Consider the following 18,587-nt stretch of genomic DNA (forward strand, 5'->3'; position numbering starts at 1 on the left):
GGCATTTCTGAAAATCAACACCACTGCTTCAGAAATTTTTCTTTGCAAATAATTTGTGCTGAAAGTTATTTCACTGTTTCACGTCATGTTCTAGATTCCCTCTGTACCGTCAGTTAATACGGTTCACAGTATTTCTTCTGATCCATGCATCTTCCCTCACAAGAATCAAACTCCTGAACATACAGGTATGCCATTCTTGGAAAAAAAAAAACCACCACCACATTTTGGACTTTTTTTTTCGAGAATGGACATTTCTCTGCTGCATACTTTGGGTCCTAGGGCCTTAGACATTTTTTTTTATTTATTATTATGCCCCTCCACGTCTTCTCTCAGTGGCTGCAGATTAGACATTGTCTCCAGAGTTCTGGCCAGGGTGCTGGCTAAAGATTCCGGTTTAAGGGATTTCTGGGTGCAGCTAAGAGAGTATCTGCAGTACATCAGAAAATAAAGTTTAAGGGCTCCTTTTACAAAGCCACGTTAGCGGTTTAACACGCGTATTAGCCTGCGCTAAACTGTCGGCCGCACTAGCCGCCATCGCCTCCTCTTGGGCAGGCGGTAGTTTTTCGGCTAGCACGGGGGTTAGCTCGTGATAGAAAGTTGCGTGCGCTAAAGCTGCTAACGCGGCTTCGTGAAAGGAACCCTAAGTCTACGTACACATGCTCTGTAGTGCCAGGGGTCTGGAAGCAATGATGAGCGAGCTTGAGAGCACTTTTAGGTCCATGGTTGTAGGACTTCTTTTTCTCATTCACTTGTAGACTCTATAGAGCATTTTGGATCCCTCTGAAGGTGTCCAAGTTGTCTGACAAAGGAACTGGTATGTGCTGGACTTGCAGATCCGATGTGGGTAACTCTGTCTCATACAGTTCTATGAGTGTCCTAAACGGAGGCAGTGTTGGGACTCAGTATGGGATAGGATCTTGCGGGTATTTGATCTTATAAAATTGTGGTTATGAAATCTGCTTCTCTCCCTTGTCTTTTGTATGGTGACAAAGCAGCACTATTTGATGTTATGCTAGGAATTACTATACAGCTCTTTTTGACAGAAAGGGAAAGGGACTTGTAGACTGCTTTACTGTAGTTACACATTCAAAATGGTTTACATATATACAGGTGCTTATTTTTGACAAGATTGTCTCCAATTACCATAGATTAGCATACATGGAAAGGCATCCAAGGGGGCAATACATTTAGATAGTGCAAGCTACTACAAAATTTGGATATCACGATTTTAGTTAGGGGGGAGGGGTTGTATATTCTTGTGTATTTGCCATTTATGATAATCTAATACAATAAATGTATCTGCAAATACTTACATTTCCCCTCCTATTTGTTCAAATGCCTGCTTCCATTTTTGTTTCTAAACTAGCATGGTAACTTATACTCCATTTTGTCAAGATTGTCTTCAGTCACCATAGGTTAACATACAAGGAAAGGCATCCCTCATGGGGACAATAACTTTAGAAAGTGACAACATCGTGTCATGCAATAAGTTTCAGGATGTTACGCGACCTTTTTACTTCCAGGTATCACTACTATAGTACAGTATTACAATTCGAAAAGCAGCCCCCTTAGTGAAGCAATAATGAAAATCATGAATTCAGCACCATGGCCAGCTCTGCAGCAGCCAGGCTCTTTCTCTCCCTTCCCCTCCTCACAGAAGAATATCGTTAACATTTTCAGTGTTGCAAAAGAATACATGGATGCTTACCTTCCTCACAGTTTTGTCCCTTGAAGCCAACAGAACAGACACAGTTTCCATCTATACATGTGCCATGATTTCCACATGAAGGATCAATACACTGGCTGCTGGAAACATCACACTCTGGTCCTTTCCAGCCACTATAGCACACACAGGTCCCTCTGGAATATTGACCATTGCCACTACACAAAACAGGGCAAGCAGCTGAAATGAAAAGAAAAGAAGAATGCATGATAATTGCAAGCGGAGCTCATCCTTTATTTACAGTAATGTCTTAAATGGAACCAGTCCTTTTCAGGGAATGAGAACTGCATGCTTTTTTTTTTTCATGGATGAAATCTTGTGAGGGCTGATTATGGTCACTTTTTGTACGGACAGTAACATGGAGTTTCATGAATCACAATTTTTTTAAATGCTTATTTGTATGAATTACTGGACTCTGCTTTCTGTGTGTCAGGCTGCTCTTATTTAGGAGAACTCAGTGTGGTTGGGGAAATTATTGTCAACAATTATTTTGCTATACAATATGGCAAAAAGATCAACATTATCAGGATTTCTGTTCTATGTATCTATTTGATTATTGCACAAGTTGAAAATTAATAATACCATTTTATGATAAGATAACTCAATACACACAAGAACCGCTCTGAACTGCTTGTGGTATTGCGGTATACAAAGACAAAGTTATTATTAACAATCATACCCCTTAAACAATCTTATGTATGTGATAAGAAAGATAGTTAATAGAATAACCTTGTTTGCAGTATCACTAGGATGTTTAGCGGGCAGAGTGGAAGGGAGACCGGAGTCGGATGTCCTGCAAATGAATGTGTCATCTGCCAGACTATCATGCTATTGCAAGGGATAGTGTAAACCTGGTTCATCGATGAGCTACACTACTGCATCTCGACCCTCCTTTTGCATAGGATCACAAAGTCACAGAGAATGGTTAAGCTCTTTATTGACCTTCCAACATCACATTAAACTGGACATCCGTTGAGTGAGATTAATAGAGTTGTTACATGTGAGCAAATACAGGTCAACTGGTGCACAACTCTGGCTCCTAGACACTTCCCCTGGATCCTAGCCAGCCTACATCCTAGCCCCACAATCCAGGTGAGCAGGATGCAGCAGCAACACAGGATGACAACATTCTGCTGCTGGAGGATCCCAAGAACATAGGAAGGCAGGCATAGGGTCCCCCTTGTCTTGTCTGACTAAATGCATTGTAAGCCTGCACTTACAGAGCCGTGCAAAAGTTTTGCATCACCTCCGAGTAATACATTGTTCTGTCTTTCTTGCTGGATCACAGCAATATTTCTGACGTCTACTGCTGCATATTATATACTGACTTGTTCAGAATTTTATGCTCTATCACCCTGTGCATTTTTAATTGATTTAGGACTTCAGATTTAAGACTTGTAACGCATAAACTGCAGAATGTCGAAAAATGTCGATATTTTGTATTAGCTATTTCAATATGTACTGTTTATTTGTATTTTAACTGTTACCCCCTTCAAGAGGAGGTAGCCCTGAAAAGGGCTGGTTGTTTTCTGCTATTCTAATAATGTATGGGCCAGCCTTTGTTCTTGATAACAAGATTGCAGCGTTGAGGCATGGAGTGAACCAACTTTCAAAGTTCATCTAGCTGTACAACACAGTGTGAAACATTAATCAGTGCTTCAATCAACTCGACCTTTGTTTTGGGGTTTTTTTGAACACCTTGACAGCAAGATTATTCCACAAATTCTCAATTGGTTTGAGATCTGGTAACTGCCCTGGCCATTCCAGTTGCTGAATATGGCTCGATGTCATCCACTTTGTCACCATCTTTGCCCGATGACAGGGTGCATTGTCATCCTGGAAGTGGAAGTCACCCTGGAAGAGACTCCTTGCAGACAGAATCATTATGTTTTGCAAAGTGGAGAGATACTTTGTATCGTTCATCATGCCATCAATCACCTGAAAGCATCCAATGCCATTGGCTGACATATAGCCCCAGACCATGATTTTTGTTGGATGCTTTACAGTCAAGTCCTGGCACTGTGGTTTGAAAGCTTCATTCTTAAATCATGTTGCAATGGCCTCCTAACACACAGAAAGTATTGTCATCACTGAAGAGAATGTTTTCCCACACCTCTGGAGTCCACATGCTGTACTTTCTGGCCCATTCAACCCATTGCTTTCTTTGCATCACCATTACCAATGGCTTCTTTTTTGCTCTACAGCCATTTAAGTCAAACTCCAGGCACTGCCGACACACTGTTGAGGCAGATGCATTTACTGAACACATTTCCTGCCACTTGGCTGACAATTCTGGTAATGCAAGTTTGTAATCTGCCACTGAGATCCGGCGAACAACCCTATCCTCTTGCACAGTAGGTTTGCATGGTCTTCCACTTTGAGCCCTGTCAGTCACATTTCCTGTCTCTTTTTTTTCTTACTGAGCAAGCGTATCACTGTACTTTGATTGCACTTCACCCTGGCTGCAATTTTCCAGCTTGAATAGCCTTCTTCATTAAGTACAACCACCGTCACACGTTCTTCTTTTGAAAGATTTCAAACTTTTCCCATGTTGCGATTATGCTGTCACTGGAGTAGCAGACAGTTATGAAAACTGATTTTCCTGTGAATGTTGCGCTGTGATCAAAATAAACGCCATTGGTTAAAAACGGAGTGATCTGATTGGACTGTTTCGATCCGGTTTTGATGCAAAATATTGACATTTTCAACATTCCGCAGTTTATGTGTTACAAGTCTTACATTTGAAGTCCTAACTCAATTTAAAATGTGAAGAGTGATAGAGCATAAAATGCTGAACACGTCAGTATATAATATGTAGCAGTAGGCGTCAGAAAAATTGTGATCCAGCAAGAAAGACAGAACAATGTATTACTCGGAGGTGATGCAAAACTTTGGTACTTTCTATATGTGTTGAGGAGGGCAATTTACCAAGCTAAATCCGTGATTGTGATACTTACTTTGAATGATAAAATGCAAATAAAACCTAAACCAATGTCATTGATATATAAAAACTATGATAAATACACCGTAAACTAAACTTAGAAAGGTACAATTGCTTTGATATTAATAATGAAACAACAACAAAAACCATAATCTGTTTCACCCCTCTTATTTTAGAAAAAAATATTTTAAATCCCTTCAAACATTGTATCAAGTTTCATTGTCCATCTGACCACTTGCTAAGTTATAGTCTTTAGAAAATGTATATAACTACATTCATGACAAATTATAGGGTTGGATAATTAGATGCAACTTCCTACTTATTATCTCAAAACCACTTTCCAAGTTACATCAGGTACAGTGTGAACATTTCAGACAAAAAGAGGAGGGAAGGAGAAAGTAAGCACCAGCATATGTTACTAAACGATAAACAGAGGATCAGAAATTGCCATAATTATATTTACAATGTAATTTTTTTAGTCTGTTGGCTTGATACCCATTATGAACCAGATTCAGTAAACGGCCCTCCAGTTTAGATGCCAGAAACAACTGGTGCCCAGCACTACTCAATAAAGGGTGCTCTGGGTTGACTATGTAACCCCAATTCTGCACTCAAATTTGGGTGCCAGGACTTAACACCTGCTGAAACCAGGTATAATTCTTGGTACCCACTTTGGGTGCATCCGTTGTATTATACAGCAGTGTTTCTCAACCTTTTCAAGCCAAGTACTCCCCTAAGCCTAACATAAGAACATAAGAATTGTCACTGCTGGGTCAGACCAGTGGCCCCTCGTGCCCAGCAGTCTGCTCCCGCAGCGGCCCTTAGGTAAAGGATCAGAGCCCTAACTGAGTATAGCCTTACCTGCGTACATTCTGGTCTAGCAGGAACTTGTCTAACTTTGTCTTAAATCTCTGGAAGGTGTTTTCCCCTATAACAGCCTCTGGAAGAGCGTTCCAGTTTTCCACCACTCTCTGGGTGAAGAAGAACTCCCTTACATTTGTATGGAATCTATCTCCTTTCAACTTTAGAGAGTGCCCTCTCGTTCTCCCTACCTTGGAGAGGGTGAACAACCTTTCTTTCATTATCTTGAATGTTTTGATCATGTCCCCTCTCAGTCTCCTCTTTTCAAGGGAGAAGAGTCCCAGTTTCTCTAGCCTCTCACTGTACGGCAACTCCTCCAGTCCCTTAACCATTTTTGTCACTCTTCTCTGGACTCTTTCAAGTAGTACTATGTCCTTTTTCAAGTACAGCGACCAGTGTTGGACGCAGTATTCCAGATGGGGGCGTACCATGGCCTGGTACAGCGACATGATAACCTTCTCCAATTTGTTTGTTATCACCTTCTTAATCATTCCTAGCATTCTGTTGGCCCTTTTCACCGCCACTGCACATTGCTGGGTAAAGAAAAACTTCCTAGCATTCGTTTTGAATCTATCCCCTTTCAATTTTTCCGAATGCCCTCTTGTTCTTTTATGTTCTGAAAGTTTGAAAAATCTGTCCCTCTCTACTCTCTCTATGCCCTTCATGATCTTGTAGGTCTCTATCATGTCCCCTCTGAGTCTCCGCTTTTCCAGGGAGAAGAGCCCCAGTCTCTCCAATCTTTCAGTGTACGAAAGGTTTTCCATGCCCTTAATCATTCTTGTCACCCTCCTCTGGACCCTCTCAAGTATTGCCATATCCTTCTTAAGGTACGGTGACCAATACTAGACACAGTACTCCAGGTGCGGGCGCACCATTGCCCTATACAAAAGCAGGATGACTTCTTTCGTTCTGGTCGTAATACCCTTCTTAATAATACCCAACATTCTTTTTGCCTTCTTCGAGGCTGCTGCGCATTGTGCCGTTGGCTTCATTGTTCTGTCCACCAGCACACCCAAATCTCTTTCAAGGTTACTTCCCATTAATACTAACCCCCCATTTGGTAGCTGAATATCGGGTTCTTTTTCCCTATATGCATGACCTTGCATTTCCCTACATTGAAGTTCATCTGCCATTTATTCGCCCACTCCTCCAGTTTGTTTAGGTCCCTTTGTAGGTCCTCACACTCTTCCACAGTTCTAACCCTGCTACAGAGTTTAGTGTTATCCGCAAATTTTATAACTTGTGAAAAATTGCAAGAGGACCTTGTGAGACTGGAAATCAAAATGGCAGATGACATTTCATGTGAGCAAGTGCAAAGTGATGCATGTGGGAAAGAGGAACCCAAACTATAGCTATGTGATGGGTTCTGTGTTAGGAGTTAACTGCCCAGGAAAAGGATCTATGTGCCATTGTTGAGGATACATTGAAACACTCAGCTCAATGTACGGCGGCTGCTAAGAAAACAAACAGAATGTTAGAAATTATCAGAAAAGGAATGGAAAACAAATATGAAAATGTTATAATGCTCTTGTATCGCTCTATGGTACGGTCGCACCTCAAATACTGTGTGCAGTTCTGGTCGCCATATCTCAAAAAAGATATAGCGGAATTAAAAAAAGGTACAGAGGAGGATGACAAAAATTATAAAAAGAATGGAACGACTTCCCTATAAGGAGAGGTTAAAGTGGCTAGGGCTCTTCAGCTTGAAGAAGAGACAACTCAGGGGGTGATATGACAGTGGTCTATATAATAATGAGTGGAGTGGAAAGGGTGGATGTGGATTGCTTGTTCACTCTTTCCAAAAATACTAGGCGACATGCGATGAAGCTACTAAGTAGCAGATTTAAAACAAACTGGAAAAAATATTCACACGATGTGTAATTAAACTCTGGAATTCATTGCAGGAGAATGTAGTGAAATCAGTTAGCTTAGTGGGGTTTAAAAAATGTTTGGATAATTTCCTAAAAGAGAAGTCCATAGGCCATTATTGAGATTGAATGGGGGAATCCACTGCTTATTCCTAGGATAAGCAGCATAGAATCTGTTTTACTGCTTGGGATCTAGCTAGTTATTTAGGACTTGGGTTGGCTCCTGTTGGAAACAGGAAACTGGGCTTGATGGACCTTCGGTCTGTCCCAATATGGCAATTTTTATGTTCTTATGAGATTAGAAATGAATTGTACTGCCCTGCTTCAGGTTCACGGCACACAGATTTGGAATAGTTTACCATATAATTTGCATATGGTGATGTCACTAGTTCAGTTTAGGAAACAAAAACGTTTTTATTTTCTCAGGCATTTCTAGATTAAAGTTATTTGACTGTTTATTGTTTCTGTATGATGATTATTTTATGAAAAATGTTAATTTATATTCCTTTTTTTATACCAGATTGTGTATGTTAAATTTGTGTACAGCTTAGTACAACTAGATGGGAAGGTTTGGAAGTATTTTTAGTTAAGCATGGCTGTGTCAGGTTTCGCCTTTGTATGCTGTACTGCCTTTCTGTGGCTCATAATATCCAATTTTTGTTTGTCCACAATTGGTGTCTGTTGGCATTTGCCTTTCCTGAGACTAGATGAGTGGACCTGGAAAGTTCAGAGTACAAAATGAAAATTGGAAGCAAGTCTACTGGTGTTGGCTAACAATGACATTTCTTCCTCTGTTTTCTCTCATTTCTCCAGTAACGGAGCAATTTACAGAACTTTCTGTGCTACATGGACTATCCTAATAGTACCGTGATATATTCTCAATTATATTCAGACACTAACCATGTCCCTTCTAATGAGGAGCAAAGCAGAGAGTCAGATTTACTGCAAACAAATAAAAAATAAAACATTCTGAAACTCCAAGCTTACCATGACAGCCATGATGTATGAATCTGCTGACATCATCATTTACAAAATTCCTTATTCTAGTACTGTCAAAATGTAATATTAGTATGACCAAATCAGCTACACAGAAACCTTTCTAGAAGGACAAAAATCTGTTCAGGTATGTCAAATCCCCGATGTTCAGAAATATTTGGGGAAAGCTGCATATGCTGACTTAGGCACTAAAGGAAGGCTGTTTTAATTAATCCAGGGTGAATTTAATTGCTTTAGTTCAATGGGAATCAGGTTAAAAATGATACAAAGCATGCTGAGGTGTGTTAAAAACATGACATATGAGCTGGATGAATCAATAAATTAAAAGCACACAGAAGTTTTAATTAAACCCAAGGAAGTTAGCAAAGATTGCTGGAGACATTTAAGCCAATGATTAATTTGATTAATCTAAAATACCTATAGAGATATAGGCATGACTTCTTTTTGAGGGTCATAACAAACTCTTAATTGATAAGTACTTAAGATGAGCTACAAATGAATGTGAATCCAAGATAATTTTGTAAAACTGGCTAAGAATTAATAATGGTTATATGACTATGTTTACATTTACAGACATGTTAGTGTGTATAAATGTACAGAATAGGGACACTCTTTTGTGCATATTGTGACAGGGAGAGCCCTGTCATGCTGGAAGAAACCCTGCAGTGCTCTAAAAATATCTCTAAACCTGCTCCTAGAAGCAAGCAGGTTAGAGAAACTGCCCCGCAGAATTTATCCCCAGTGAAAGACAGCCCAAATGTGACCCGATTATACTTGCCTAGTTCTAGTGTAGGGAATGCTAAAAGCAAAGAACTACTAGGCACCAGGCACCAGGCCAGTGATAGCAAAACCCATAAAGGGATTAGCTCCTGCAATCAGCTCTGCTGGGGCAGGGCTAGTCAGGGGGGAAGCTATCTAGGCTCATTAGCAAAGTACCAGAGAACCACAGGTTTTCCTAGAGACAATCAGCACAGGGCTAGAGAAAAAGGTGTGGTCTCTAGGTCAGAGAGGCAACCACCAACCTTCAGCCTGCCTGAACCCATGGAAAGAGGCAGACCAGTGCAATCCAGGGGACAGAAGCCAGAAGCCGACATTTCCCACAGGCAACAGGGAGAAACGCTTAGGACTGAAGCTTGTAAAAAAGAAAGAAATAAATAAAAACAAAGAACAGCTTTTAAGAAGCGACTTCCCTTCTGTTTTATCCTCCCCTCTTCCCTTCCTTTTATTTTTATAATGTAATTAAAACTTTCCTTCCCCTTTGCTCCCCTCAAATTATACCTTTGTCTTTACTACCCCATTTTTATTTCCATTTTATTTTTTTTTACTTAAGATATTTTAAATTTTTAATATTGTAAACCGTGATGGTCGGTATATCAAATTAAGAATAAACTTGAAATGAGTGAAGAATCACTGCTTCTAATTAAATTAGGGGAACAGTAGAGTGGGAAGCACTGCTTCTGACATTATATAAAGCCCAAGAATATTGTGAGGGAACTGAGCAGAGCAGTCACAGCTGGTTCCAGGACTGGGATACAGAAAGTTTGATTTTTCTTTGTTTGAAATACAGACTGGCAGAGTTTAGTTTGCTGCAAGCACATGTTTTGATTGTGGAATTGCACAACTTTTGAAACCTGGTTGGGCTAACAGGCTGTTTAGCTACCAGGAAAAGTTTTGTGTTTTGTTTTCACCAAAGTATAAGCCATAAAATAAAGAAATAATAATTCACACTATACTAGAGTTGCGCGGGGACAGAAATCCCACCCGTCCCAGCCAAAATCCCACACGTCCCCGCAAGGAATCCCTCCGTCCTCGCCCATCCCCGCCCGTTCCTGCCCATCCCCCCATAAAAGTTACCTGTCCCCATAAAAAGCAGAAATTACTTCAGAAAGTTTTGCTTTTTTTAAGCCTTAGTTTATTTAAACCAACAATAAAATACAATCATTTTTTAACACCCCCTCCTTTTTTTAATACCCCCTCCTCTCTAGTAATAATCCATGAGTCACAAAGCTTGGGTGCACCTAGGAAAAGGGAGCATCATAAACACTGTAGTGAGCATTAGAACTTCAATATACCCATTGTTAAACTGAAGCCAGATTAATACAGATCGATCCTGCCCAGTCAACGCTAAAAGAAAACAGTTCTTTTCATACATACAGAACACAATCTCCCATCGTAAGATGTAAAAATGCATAAAGATTTACAAAAAAAGAGCACAACCCTCCTACCCCTCACACTGGCCCACTTGCTTCCTTGTCACCATCACTACACTCTCTCTATAGCCCCTTATGCCTGTTCCTGTCACCAGATTCTCTCCCTTCCCCTTCGCCCCATCCAGCCTGCCACTTCACTCTCCCTACCTCTCTCTTTGCCCAAGGTGTAAGACTATAACCTTGGCTGGCCTGTCTGCCACTTTATTCTCTAGGCACCTGTCATCCCATGCTGCATGTCACCATTGCCTCATTCTCACCTGTCCCTTTTGCTAGTTCCCATATTAGCCATACTGCCTGCTTACTTGTCTTTGCTATCTTGTGCCCACCCCTCCTTTCCCTGTCACCTCACTCTCTCCCTTCATGCTAGCTCTCACTCTTTCTTCTCCTCACCCTGGCCTGCCTGTCACTTCCCTCTTCCTTCCCCCTAGCTGTCTGCCACAATCCCAAGCCCACCCCTGCCTAACCTGTGGGCCAAATTGACTCTCATCTCTTTCCTCCCCCACCTGTCACATGCATGCCAAGTCCTGGCACCCACTAAGCCTTTTCCCCCTCCCTCACTAACCTGACCTCAGCAGCACCAGCCAGCTCCTGCCAAGTGGTTTGACAGGGGGAGTAGGCCCTCTCCCAGCCAGCCACCCCAGTGCCCAAGAGCTGCAGCCACCTTCACCACAGCAGCGGGGATCTGTGGAGGGGGAGGTGCAGGGTTCTGGCCTGGCCTGCCCCTCCCTCCCCACCGAGGTCCTTCCCTTCTCCAGACCCAGTGCCCACACTTACCCCATGCAACGTTGGCCTGCTTAGTTGGGGGTAGGGTAGAACGCAGCTGGGAGCCAGAGAGCCATCCCGCTCCTCGCTCGGGCGGCTGCACAAAGGCAATGAAAAGTGAAGCACCACAGCTCCCCAGAAACAGCAACTCAGCCGCTGGCTCTCGCTCCTCTGGAGCTCATCATGTAGGCAGTTAGCTCAGCACAGGCACACATTGGTTCAGCTGCAGCACAATGGGCCAATCACAAATGACCTTACAACTCTGAGGTCATTTGTGATTGGCCCGTTGTGCTGCAGCTGAACCAATGTGTGCCTGTGCTGAGCTTACTGCCTTATGTGATGAGCTCCATGCCTACATGACATGCTGCTGATTCGTCGGGACTCGGAGCTCAGCGCTGGACCGGAAATAAGGTAGGCCTCGAGTCGGGATAGTAACCCCAGTTCCATCCCCATGGGAGTCCTTTCGGCCTTGGAGGGGTCCCCGTGGGCCTGGGAGGGGTCCCCGTGGGAGCCCCATTGGCCTAGGGGAGATTCCTGTGATCCCCATTCCCGTGCAGACTTCTACACTACACCCCTTTGCTGGACATTCTTTATTTGATGCAGACACCCCTCTACCCTCTATGCCTCACTCAACTGTTCGGCTGAGGCTTGGATGATCCAGGTCAAGACCCGGGCTAATCCAGTCCAGGTCTTACCCGGTCACAATATGTAAACATACAAATGTCAATATTTCCCTAAGCCAAGAGCTCTCAGCTCAGTCCTCTGAACACACCTTGCCTGCCAGGTTTTCAGGATATCCCACAATGAATATGCATGCTGTGATCCTATTTAAGAACCCTAAGAAAAGCAGGATTAGGGCTAAAAACATATTTTCTAAACCTACTCCACAACACCAGTTAAGACTTACTGACTATTCTGAGAAAGCCCTGTCCGAATCTGAACTTTTTTCAGATGATTCTGATGTAGAGGAAATGGAGACCCTACCCAGCAGCAAAAGGGTAGTGTCTAAGCCCATAAACATAAAATTGAAGCAGAGCACTGCTTGTGGAAAGCCATGCACTTTGCAGGAAGTCTACTGGGGGAGCCCAAGAGAGCCACAGGTGAGAGCAGGCCCATACTGGTTTGGGCGGGGTTCTCCCTTTGAAAAAACAGCAGTGTTTCTTTCACATAGAGAGAAGTATCTCTTTGTGTTCAATATTTTTATTGGCATATAACAAGAAGAAAACAGTTGCCAGAGATAAAGGCAATGGATGTAAGTTTGGCTGCTAAACCTTACCAGAAATAATTGCTTGTGAACAGTTTTTTCTTTTGGAATGAAGATTATTTGGGACTGTTTGAGCTGCCATTGTTGAGGTTGCAATTATTGTTTAAAATAAGGAGTTCGTATTAAAGAAGTCTCCATACTGTTTAACCCCTGTGGGGGAAGGGCACCTTTTTGTGCTGTCTGGAAAAGAAAGACTGAACTATATATTGCATTGTAAGGACACCAGGTTTGGGTTTTTATTTCCTATTCTGGTTTTTCATTTTGCTTCTGCAGTTGCCCAGGGAGTTGGTAATTGGTTTGGGGAGAAGTTTGCTGTCACCTTGGGTAGGATTTATGAAAGCTAGTATCAGCTGTGGAAAGCAAATTTGGCAATTCTCCTAACCCAGCTCAAAAGAGAGAGAGAGAGAGAGAGCTGGAGGCTTCTGGCGGGTTCTATTCAACCGGAAGAAACCAAGAGAAACTCTGTGGAATAACGATGTTCCTAAATGGACTTTATTTGAAAATGTCAAAGTTCTAAAGGTACACTAATATTATCCACATAAAATAAAATCATCTGATCCACATAAAAATCTTAAAGGACCTAGTCCACTAGGGATGCAGGACCCAACACGGTCTGCGTTTCGACAAAAAGCCTTCTTCGGGGGTCCTATAATGATGAATAAGTGGGAAAGCTAATATGTGGTGAGCCGGAAGTGAGACACTGCTTGCATTTGCAATGGATAGGCTTGCACTGGCTTCTTCCTGAACCAGGAAAAAATCTTAAACAATACAGTCCACAGTTTTGGCCCGGTTGAATAGATAATGGAATAAAGCTCTGCATTCTAAAACCTGAAGGACATTGCTGACTGCATTGAGTTTTCACTGGATGAAGAATCTGCATATAATTTATTTTACCTGTAGGGCTTTGCTCCATGTTGAGCAGCGCCCATGGTATTTTTGTTTCTTGACTGCTAGGGGTGCTGCCGCATTGCCCGCGCCCGGTGATGATAAAATATGAGACAGATTTCCAGACAATGGAGGCAGTGTATGTGTATTCGTGATGGATATCTTGAAAACCTGAGTCCTGGTATGTCCTGGTGTGTCCTGTGGCCTAGGTTGAAAACCTTTTCTCTAACCACTATTCTGTAAGTGTGCACCCAAGTGGCTTGGCGCATAAATCCAAGGGGACATCCACATGAGCAGGACATGGGAGGGGCAAGTTGCCACATTTAGGTACCTGGAGTTGCTGTAACTACCAGCCTCTAAATTTTAGCTTCTGTTTGCATTCTGTAATGGAATCCAGGTGTCCCGATTACCTCCTAACTGCAGAATGAATATTTAAGCTCTCCATAGCGTTTCCTGTTTTATTGGGCACAAATTATATCACAGTGATAGAGTAAATCAAATTGGGGGGATGGAGGGGTGCACTATATGTTAAAGAGGGAATTGAAACAAACAAAATAAATATTCTACATAGCAGTATGGAATCTATATGCCCCTTCACATTTCTTCCTGTACAGTGCAATACGTAGCTAGCAGATGTAAGTTCTCAAACCTGACATATTTCAATTATTACACTAAAAATAAAATCATTTATATTCCCTGCATCCCTCACAGTCCTGCAACTCTTTCTCTCTTGCTCACTGTCTTCCCCTCCCCCGATGGTCTCCCATCTTCCCCTCTCTCCCTAGCCCCCCTCATAGATCTGCATGTTACCCTCTCTTCCTGCCTCTTTCCCCCCAACAGGTTGGACACCTCTCTTTCTGTTCCCCCTCTGTTCCTTCCCCCTCAAGTACATCACCTCTTCCTCAACTAGCTTCCCTCCCCCTTATGAATCCAGCACCTTTTCCTTCATCCTCCCTCAGCTTCCCTCACCCCCAGCTTTCAAATACTCTTCTTTGCTGGCAGCAGCAGCGGCGGCAGAAGTACTTACATGCTGCCCAGGCTGAGCCAAAGCCTTTCCTTAGCCAGGTCCTACCCCTCAGATGCAACTTCCTGTTAGGACCTGGTTAAAGAAAGGCCCTCGGTTGTCCCAGCCGGCAAGTAAGCACTGCTATTGCTGCTGCCATCAAAGAGGAGGACTTGGAAAGCTGGAGGTGAGGAGGGAGGGGGACTAAGGGGGATGAAGGAAGAGATGCTGAACTTATAGGGAAGGGGATGTCGCAACACAGTTGAGAACTGCAGTTCTAGCCAGAGTTCTGTCTGCAGAAAACAGGAAGTTTCATCAGAGGAGGCAGGAAGCTACAGAGGAAGGAGTGTGTGTGCCTAGCACCGCTGTCTGTACAGGCAAGTTCAGAGGGCTGCCAGAGATGGGGAGGGGGAAATGGAAGGGGGATGTCATTGCATTAAAATGTATTAAATGTGCAGCCCCTAATATTTGTAACTTGTTTTCAGAGTATCGTGGTTATCATATTTCATTGTTGGTATATATCTCCTTTTATGCATTGCTCTGCACTCATTTAGAAAAAGTAATTTATAAATTTGCTAAGAAATTAAATGGAACTAAAACACAGCTGTATGTAGTTAATTACAGCAGCAAAAGGAAGGCATTTTGAATGGTTCCTTAAATTGACTAATACCAGACCCTACCTCTTACAGATACATTCTTCCACAACTTTATAAGTCACTTGCACAGGCACAGAAGGTTTCATATGTGGAAAACATTTTGCAAAATTGCTCCTTATGAGTCTATACTTTTCTTTGTGAGGCTTGCCAGATTTTTTAACACATCATACTTCATGTACAACCAAAGCACACGGTAAGTGCATAGCCTGGGCAGCAAATGTGAGTGGGGAGGATGCCAGCTAGTGAATGACATGAGGACAAATTTTTCCCCATCCTGTCCTTGTCCCATTCCTATAAGCTCAGCCTTAACCGCACAAACCTTGAACACTAAGAACATAAGAATAGCCCTACTGGGTCTGACCAACGGTATATCAAGCCCAGTAGCCCGTACTCACGGTGGCAAATCCAGGTCACTAGTACCTGGCCAAAATCCAAAGAGTAGCAACCTTCTATGCTACCGATCCAGGGCAAGCAGTGGCTTTCCCCATGTCTTAGAACATAAGAATTGCCGTTGTGGCGGCCCTCTGGTCAAAGACCAGCGCCCTGAGACTAGCCCTACCTGCGTACGTTCTGGTTCAGCAGGAACTTGTCTAACTTTGTCTTGAATCCCTGGAGGGTGTTTTCCCCTATAATAATGGGCGACGAGAAGGCAGATGAAGTTCAACGTTGAGAAATGTAAAGTATTACATGTGGGAAACAGAAACCCGAGGTACAACTATACGATGGGAGGGATGTTATTAAATGAGAGTACCCAAGAAAGGGACTTGGGGGTAATGGTGGACATGACAATGAAGCCGATGGCACAGTGCGCAGTGGCCGCTAAGAAGGCAAACAGAATGCTAGGCATAATCAAGAAGGGTATTACAACCAGAACGAAAGAAGTTATCCTGCTATTGTAGAGGACAATGGTGCGTCCGCATCTGGAGTACTGCGTCCAATATTGGTCGCCGTACCTTAAGAAGGACATGGCTTTACTCAAGAGGGTTCAGAGGAGAGCGACGCATCTGATAAAGGGGATGGAAAACCTTTCATACGCTGAGAGATTGGAGAAACTGGGTCTCTTTTCCCTGGAGAAGAGGAGACTTAGAGGGGATATGATAGAGACTTACAAGATCATGAAGGGCATAGAGAGAGTAGAGAGGGACAGATTCTTCAAACTTTCGAATAATAAAAGAAAAAGAAAGCATTCAGAAAAGTTGAAAGGGGACAGATTCAAAACGAATGCTAGGAAGTTCTTCTTTACCCAACATGTGGTGGACACCTGGAATGCGCTTCCAGAGAGCGTAATAGGGCAGAGTACGGTACTGGGGTTCAAGAAAGGATTGGACAATTTCCTGCTGGAAAAGGGGATAGAGAGGTATAGATAGAGGATTACTGCACAGGTCCTGGACCTGTTGGGCTGCCGCGTGAGCGGACTGCTGGGCACGATGGACCTCAGGTCTGACCCAGCAGAGGCATTGCTTATGTTCTTAACAGCCTCCGGAAGAGCGTTCCAGTTCTCTACTACTCTCTGGGTGAAGAAGAACTTCCTTACTTTTGTACGGAATCTATCTCCTTTTAACTTTAGAGAGTGCCCTCTCGTCCTCTCTACCTTGGAGAGGGTGAACAACCTATCTTTATCTACTAAGTCTATTCCCTTCATTATCTTGAATGTTTCAATCATGTCCCCTCTCTTAATAACAGACTATTGACTTTTCTTCCAGGAACTTGTCCAAACCTTTCTTAAAACCAGCTATGCTATCCGCTCTTACCACAACCTCTGGCAACACATTCCAGAGCTTAACTGTTCTCTGAGTGAAAAAATATTTCCTCCTATTGGTTTTAAAAGTATTTCACTGTAACTTCATCGAGTGTCCCCTAGTCTTTGTCATTTTTGACAGAGTGAAAAATCAATCCACTTGTACCTGTTCTATCTCCCCTCAGCCGTCTCTCTTCCAAGCTGAAGAGCCCTAACCGTTTTAGTCTTTCCTCATACGAGAGGAGTTCCATCCCCTTTATCATCTTGGTCGCTCTTCTTTGAACCTTTTCCAGTGCCACTAAATCTTTCTTGAGTTAAGGAGACCAGAACTGAACGCAATACTCCAGATGAGGTCGCACTATGGAGAACTAAAGGGCCATTATAACATTCTTAGTCTTGCTAACCATCCCTTTTTTAAATAATTCCTAGCATCCTGTTTGCTTTATTGGCCGCCGCCGCACATTGCACAGAAGGTTTCATTGTATTGTCTACAAGACACCCAGATCCTTTTCTTAGGCGCTAACCCCCAAAGTGGATCCTAGCATCAGGTACCTGTGATTTGGGTTATTCTTTCCAATGTGCATCACTTTGCATTTGTCCACATGAAATTTCATCTGTCACTTGATTTCCTAAGGTCTGCCTGCAATTTTCCACAATCTACATGTGTTTTGACAACTTTGAACAGTTTAGTGTCATCTGCAAATTTAATCATCTCACTCGTTGTTCCAATTTCCAGATCATTTATAAATAAAATAGCACCTGCGACACTCCACTGTTTACTTTCCTCCACTGAGAAAAATGACCATTTAACCCTATCCTCTGTTTTCTAGCCGATAACCAATTCCTATCCCATGACTCTTTAATTTTCTCAGGAGACTCTATGAGGAATTTTATCAAAAAATTTCTGAAAATCTAGATACACTACATCAATTGGCTCACCTTTATCCACATGTGTATTCACACCGTCAAAGAAGGCAAGCAAATTGGTGAGGTAAGATCTCCCTCGGCTGAACCCATGCTGAAGTCGGGCTTACCGGTCTGTAATTTCCCGGATCTCTCCTGGAAACCTTTTTAAAAATCGGTGTAACATTGGTCACCCTCCAAACTTCAGGTACTACAGAATTTTAGTAACAGGTTACAGATCACTAACAGCAGATCACTAATTTCATGTTTGAGCTCTTTTAGTACCCTGGAATGTATACCATCCGGTCCAAGTGATTTATCATTTTTTAACTTGTTGATTTGGCTTAGTATATCTTCTAGATTCACCGAGATTTCTTTCAGTTCCTCTGCATCATCACCCTTGAAAATCATTTCTGGTTTCGGTCTCTTACACAGCTTTCGTAAAGACCAAAGCAAGGATTTTAAAGTGTTTGAGGCTTGTGCAGATGAGGGCAGAGCTTGCAGGAATGGGGCATGGAAAGGAAAAGACCTCGACTGGACGGGAAAATGAGTTCCTACGGGGACAGGGAAAAATTTGTCCCCATGTCATTCTCTAATGCCCAAACAACATAGCTGGTTACTATAATAATAATAATAATAATTTTATTTCTTATATACCGCTGTACCGTGAAGTTCTAAGCGGTTTACAGTAGAAACAGAAGAAATGCAATAAGTAAGATTAATTAAGATGAAGAGAGAGTACTTAGAGTTCCCTGACTGTCCCAAAGGCTCACATTC

The 18,587-nt window shown here is 42.6% G+C and overlaps 1 protein-coding gene across 4 annotated transcripts in view; it reads right to left on the reverse strand.

Annotated features, from left to right (window-relative positions):
- TENM2 (teneurin transmembrane protein 2) overlaps nt 1–18,587 on the reverse strand; it is a 1,365,678-nt gene that overhangs the window by 270,924 nt on the left and 1,076,167 nt on the right. For all 4 annotated transcript variants that reach the window (XM_033927365.1, XM_033927364.1, XM_033927366.1 and 1 more), the window contains one exon: nt 1,709–1,903. In XM_033927365.1, the coding sequence (XP_033783256.1) occupies nt 1,709–1,903 (195 nt within the window). The remainder of the gene's footprint in view (nt 1–1,708; nt 1,904–18,587) is intronic.

Source organism: Geotrypetes seraphini, chromosome 18 (assembly GCF_902459505.1).
Source record: "Geotrypetes seraphini chromosome 18, aGeoSer1.1, whole genome shotgun sequence".
NCBI classification, from domain to species: domain Eukaryota; kingdom Metazoa; phylum Chordata; class Amphibia; order Gymnophiona; family Dermophiidae; genus Geotrypetes; species Geotrypetes seraphini.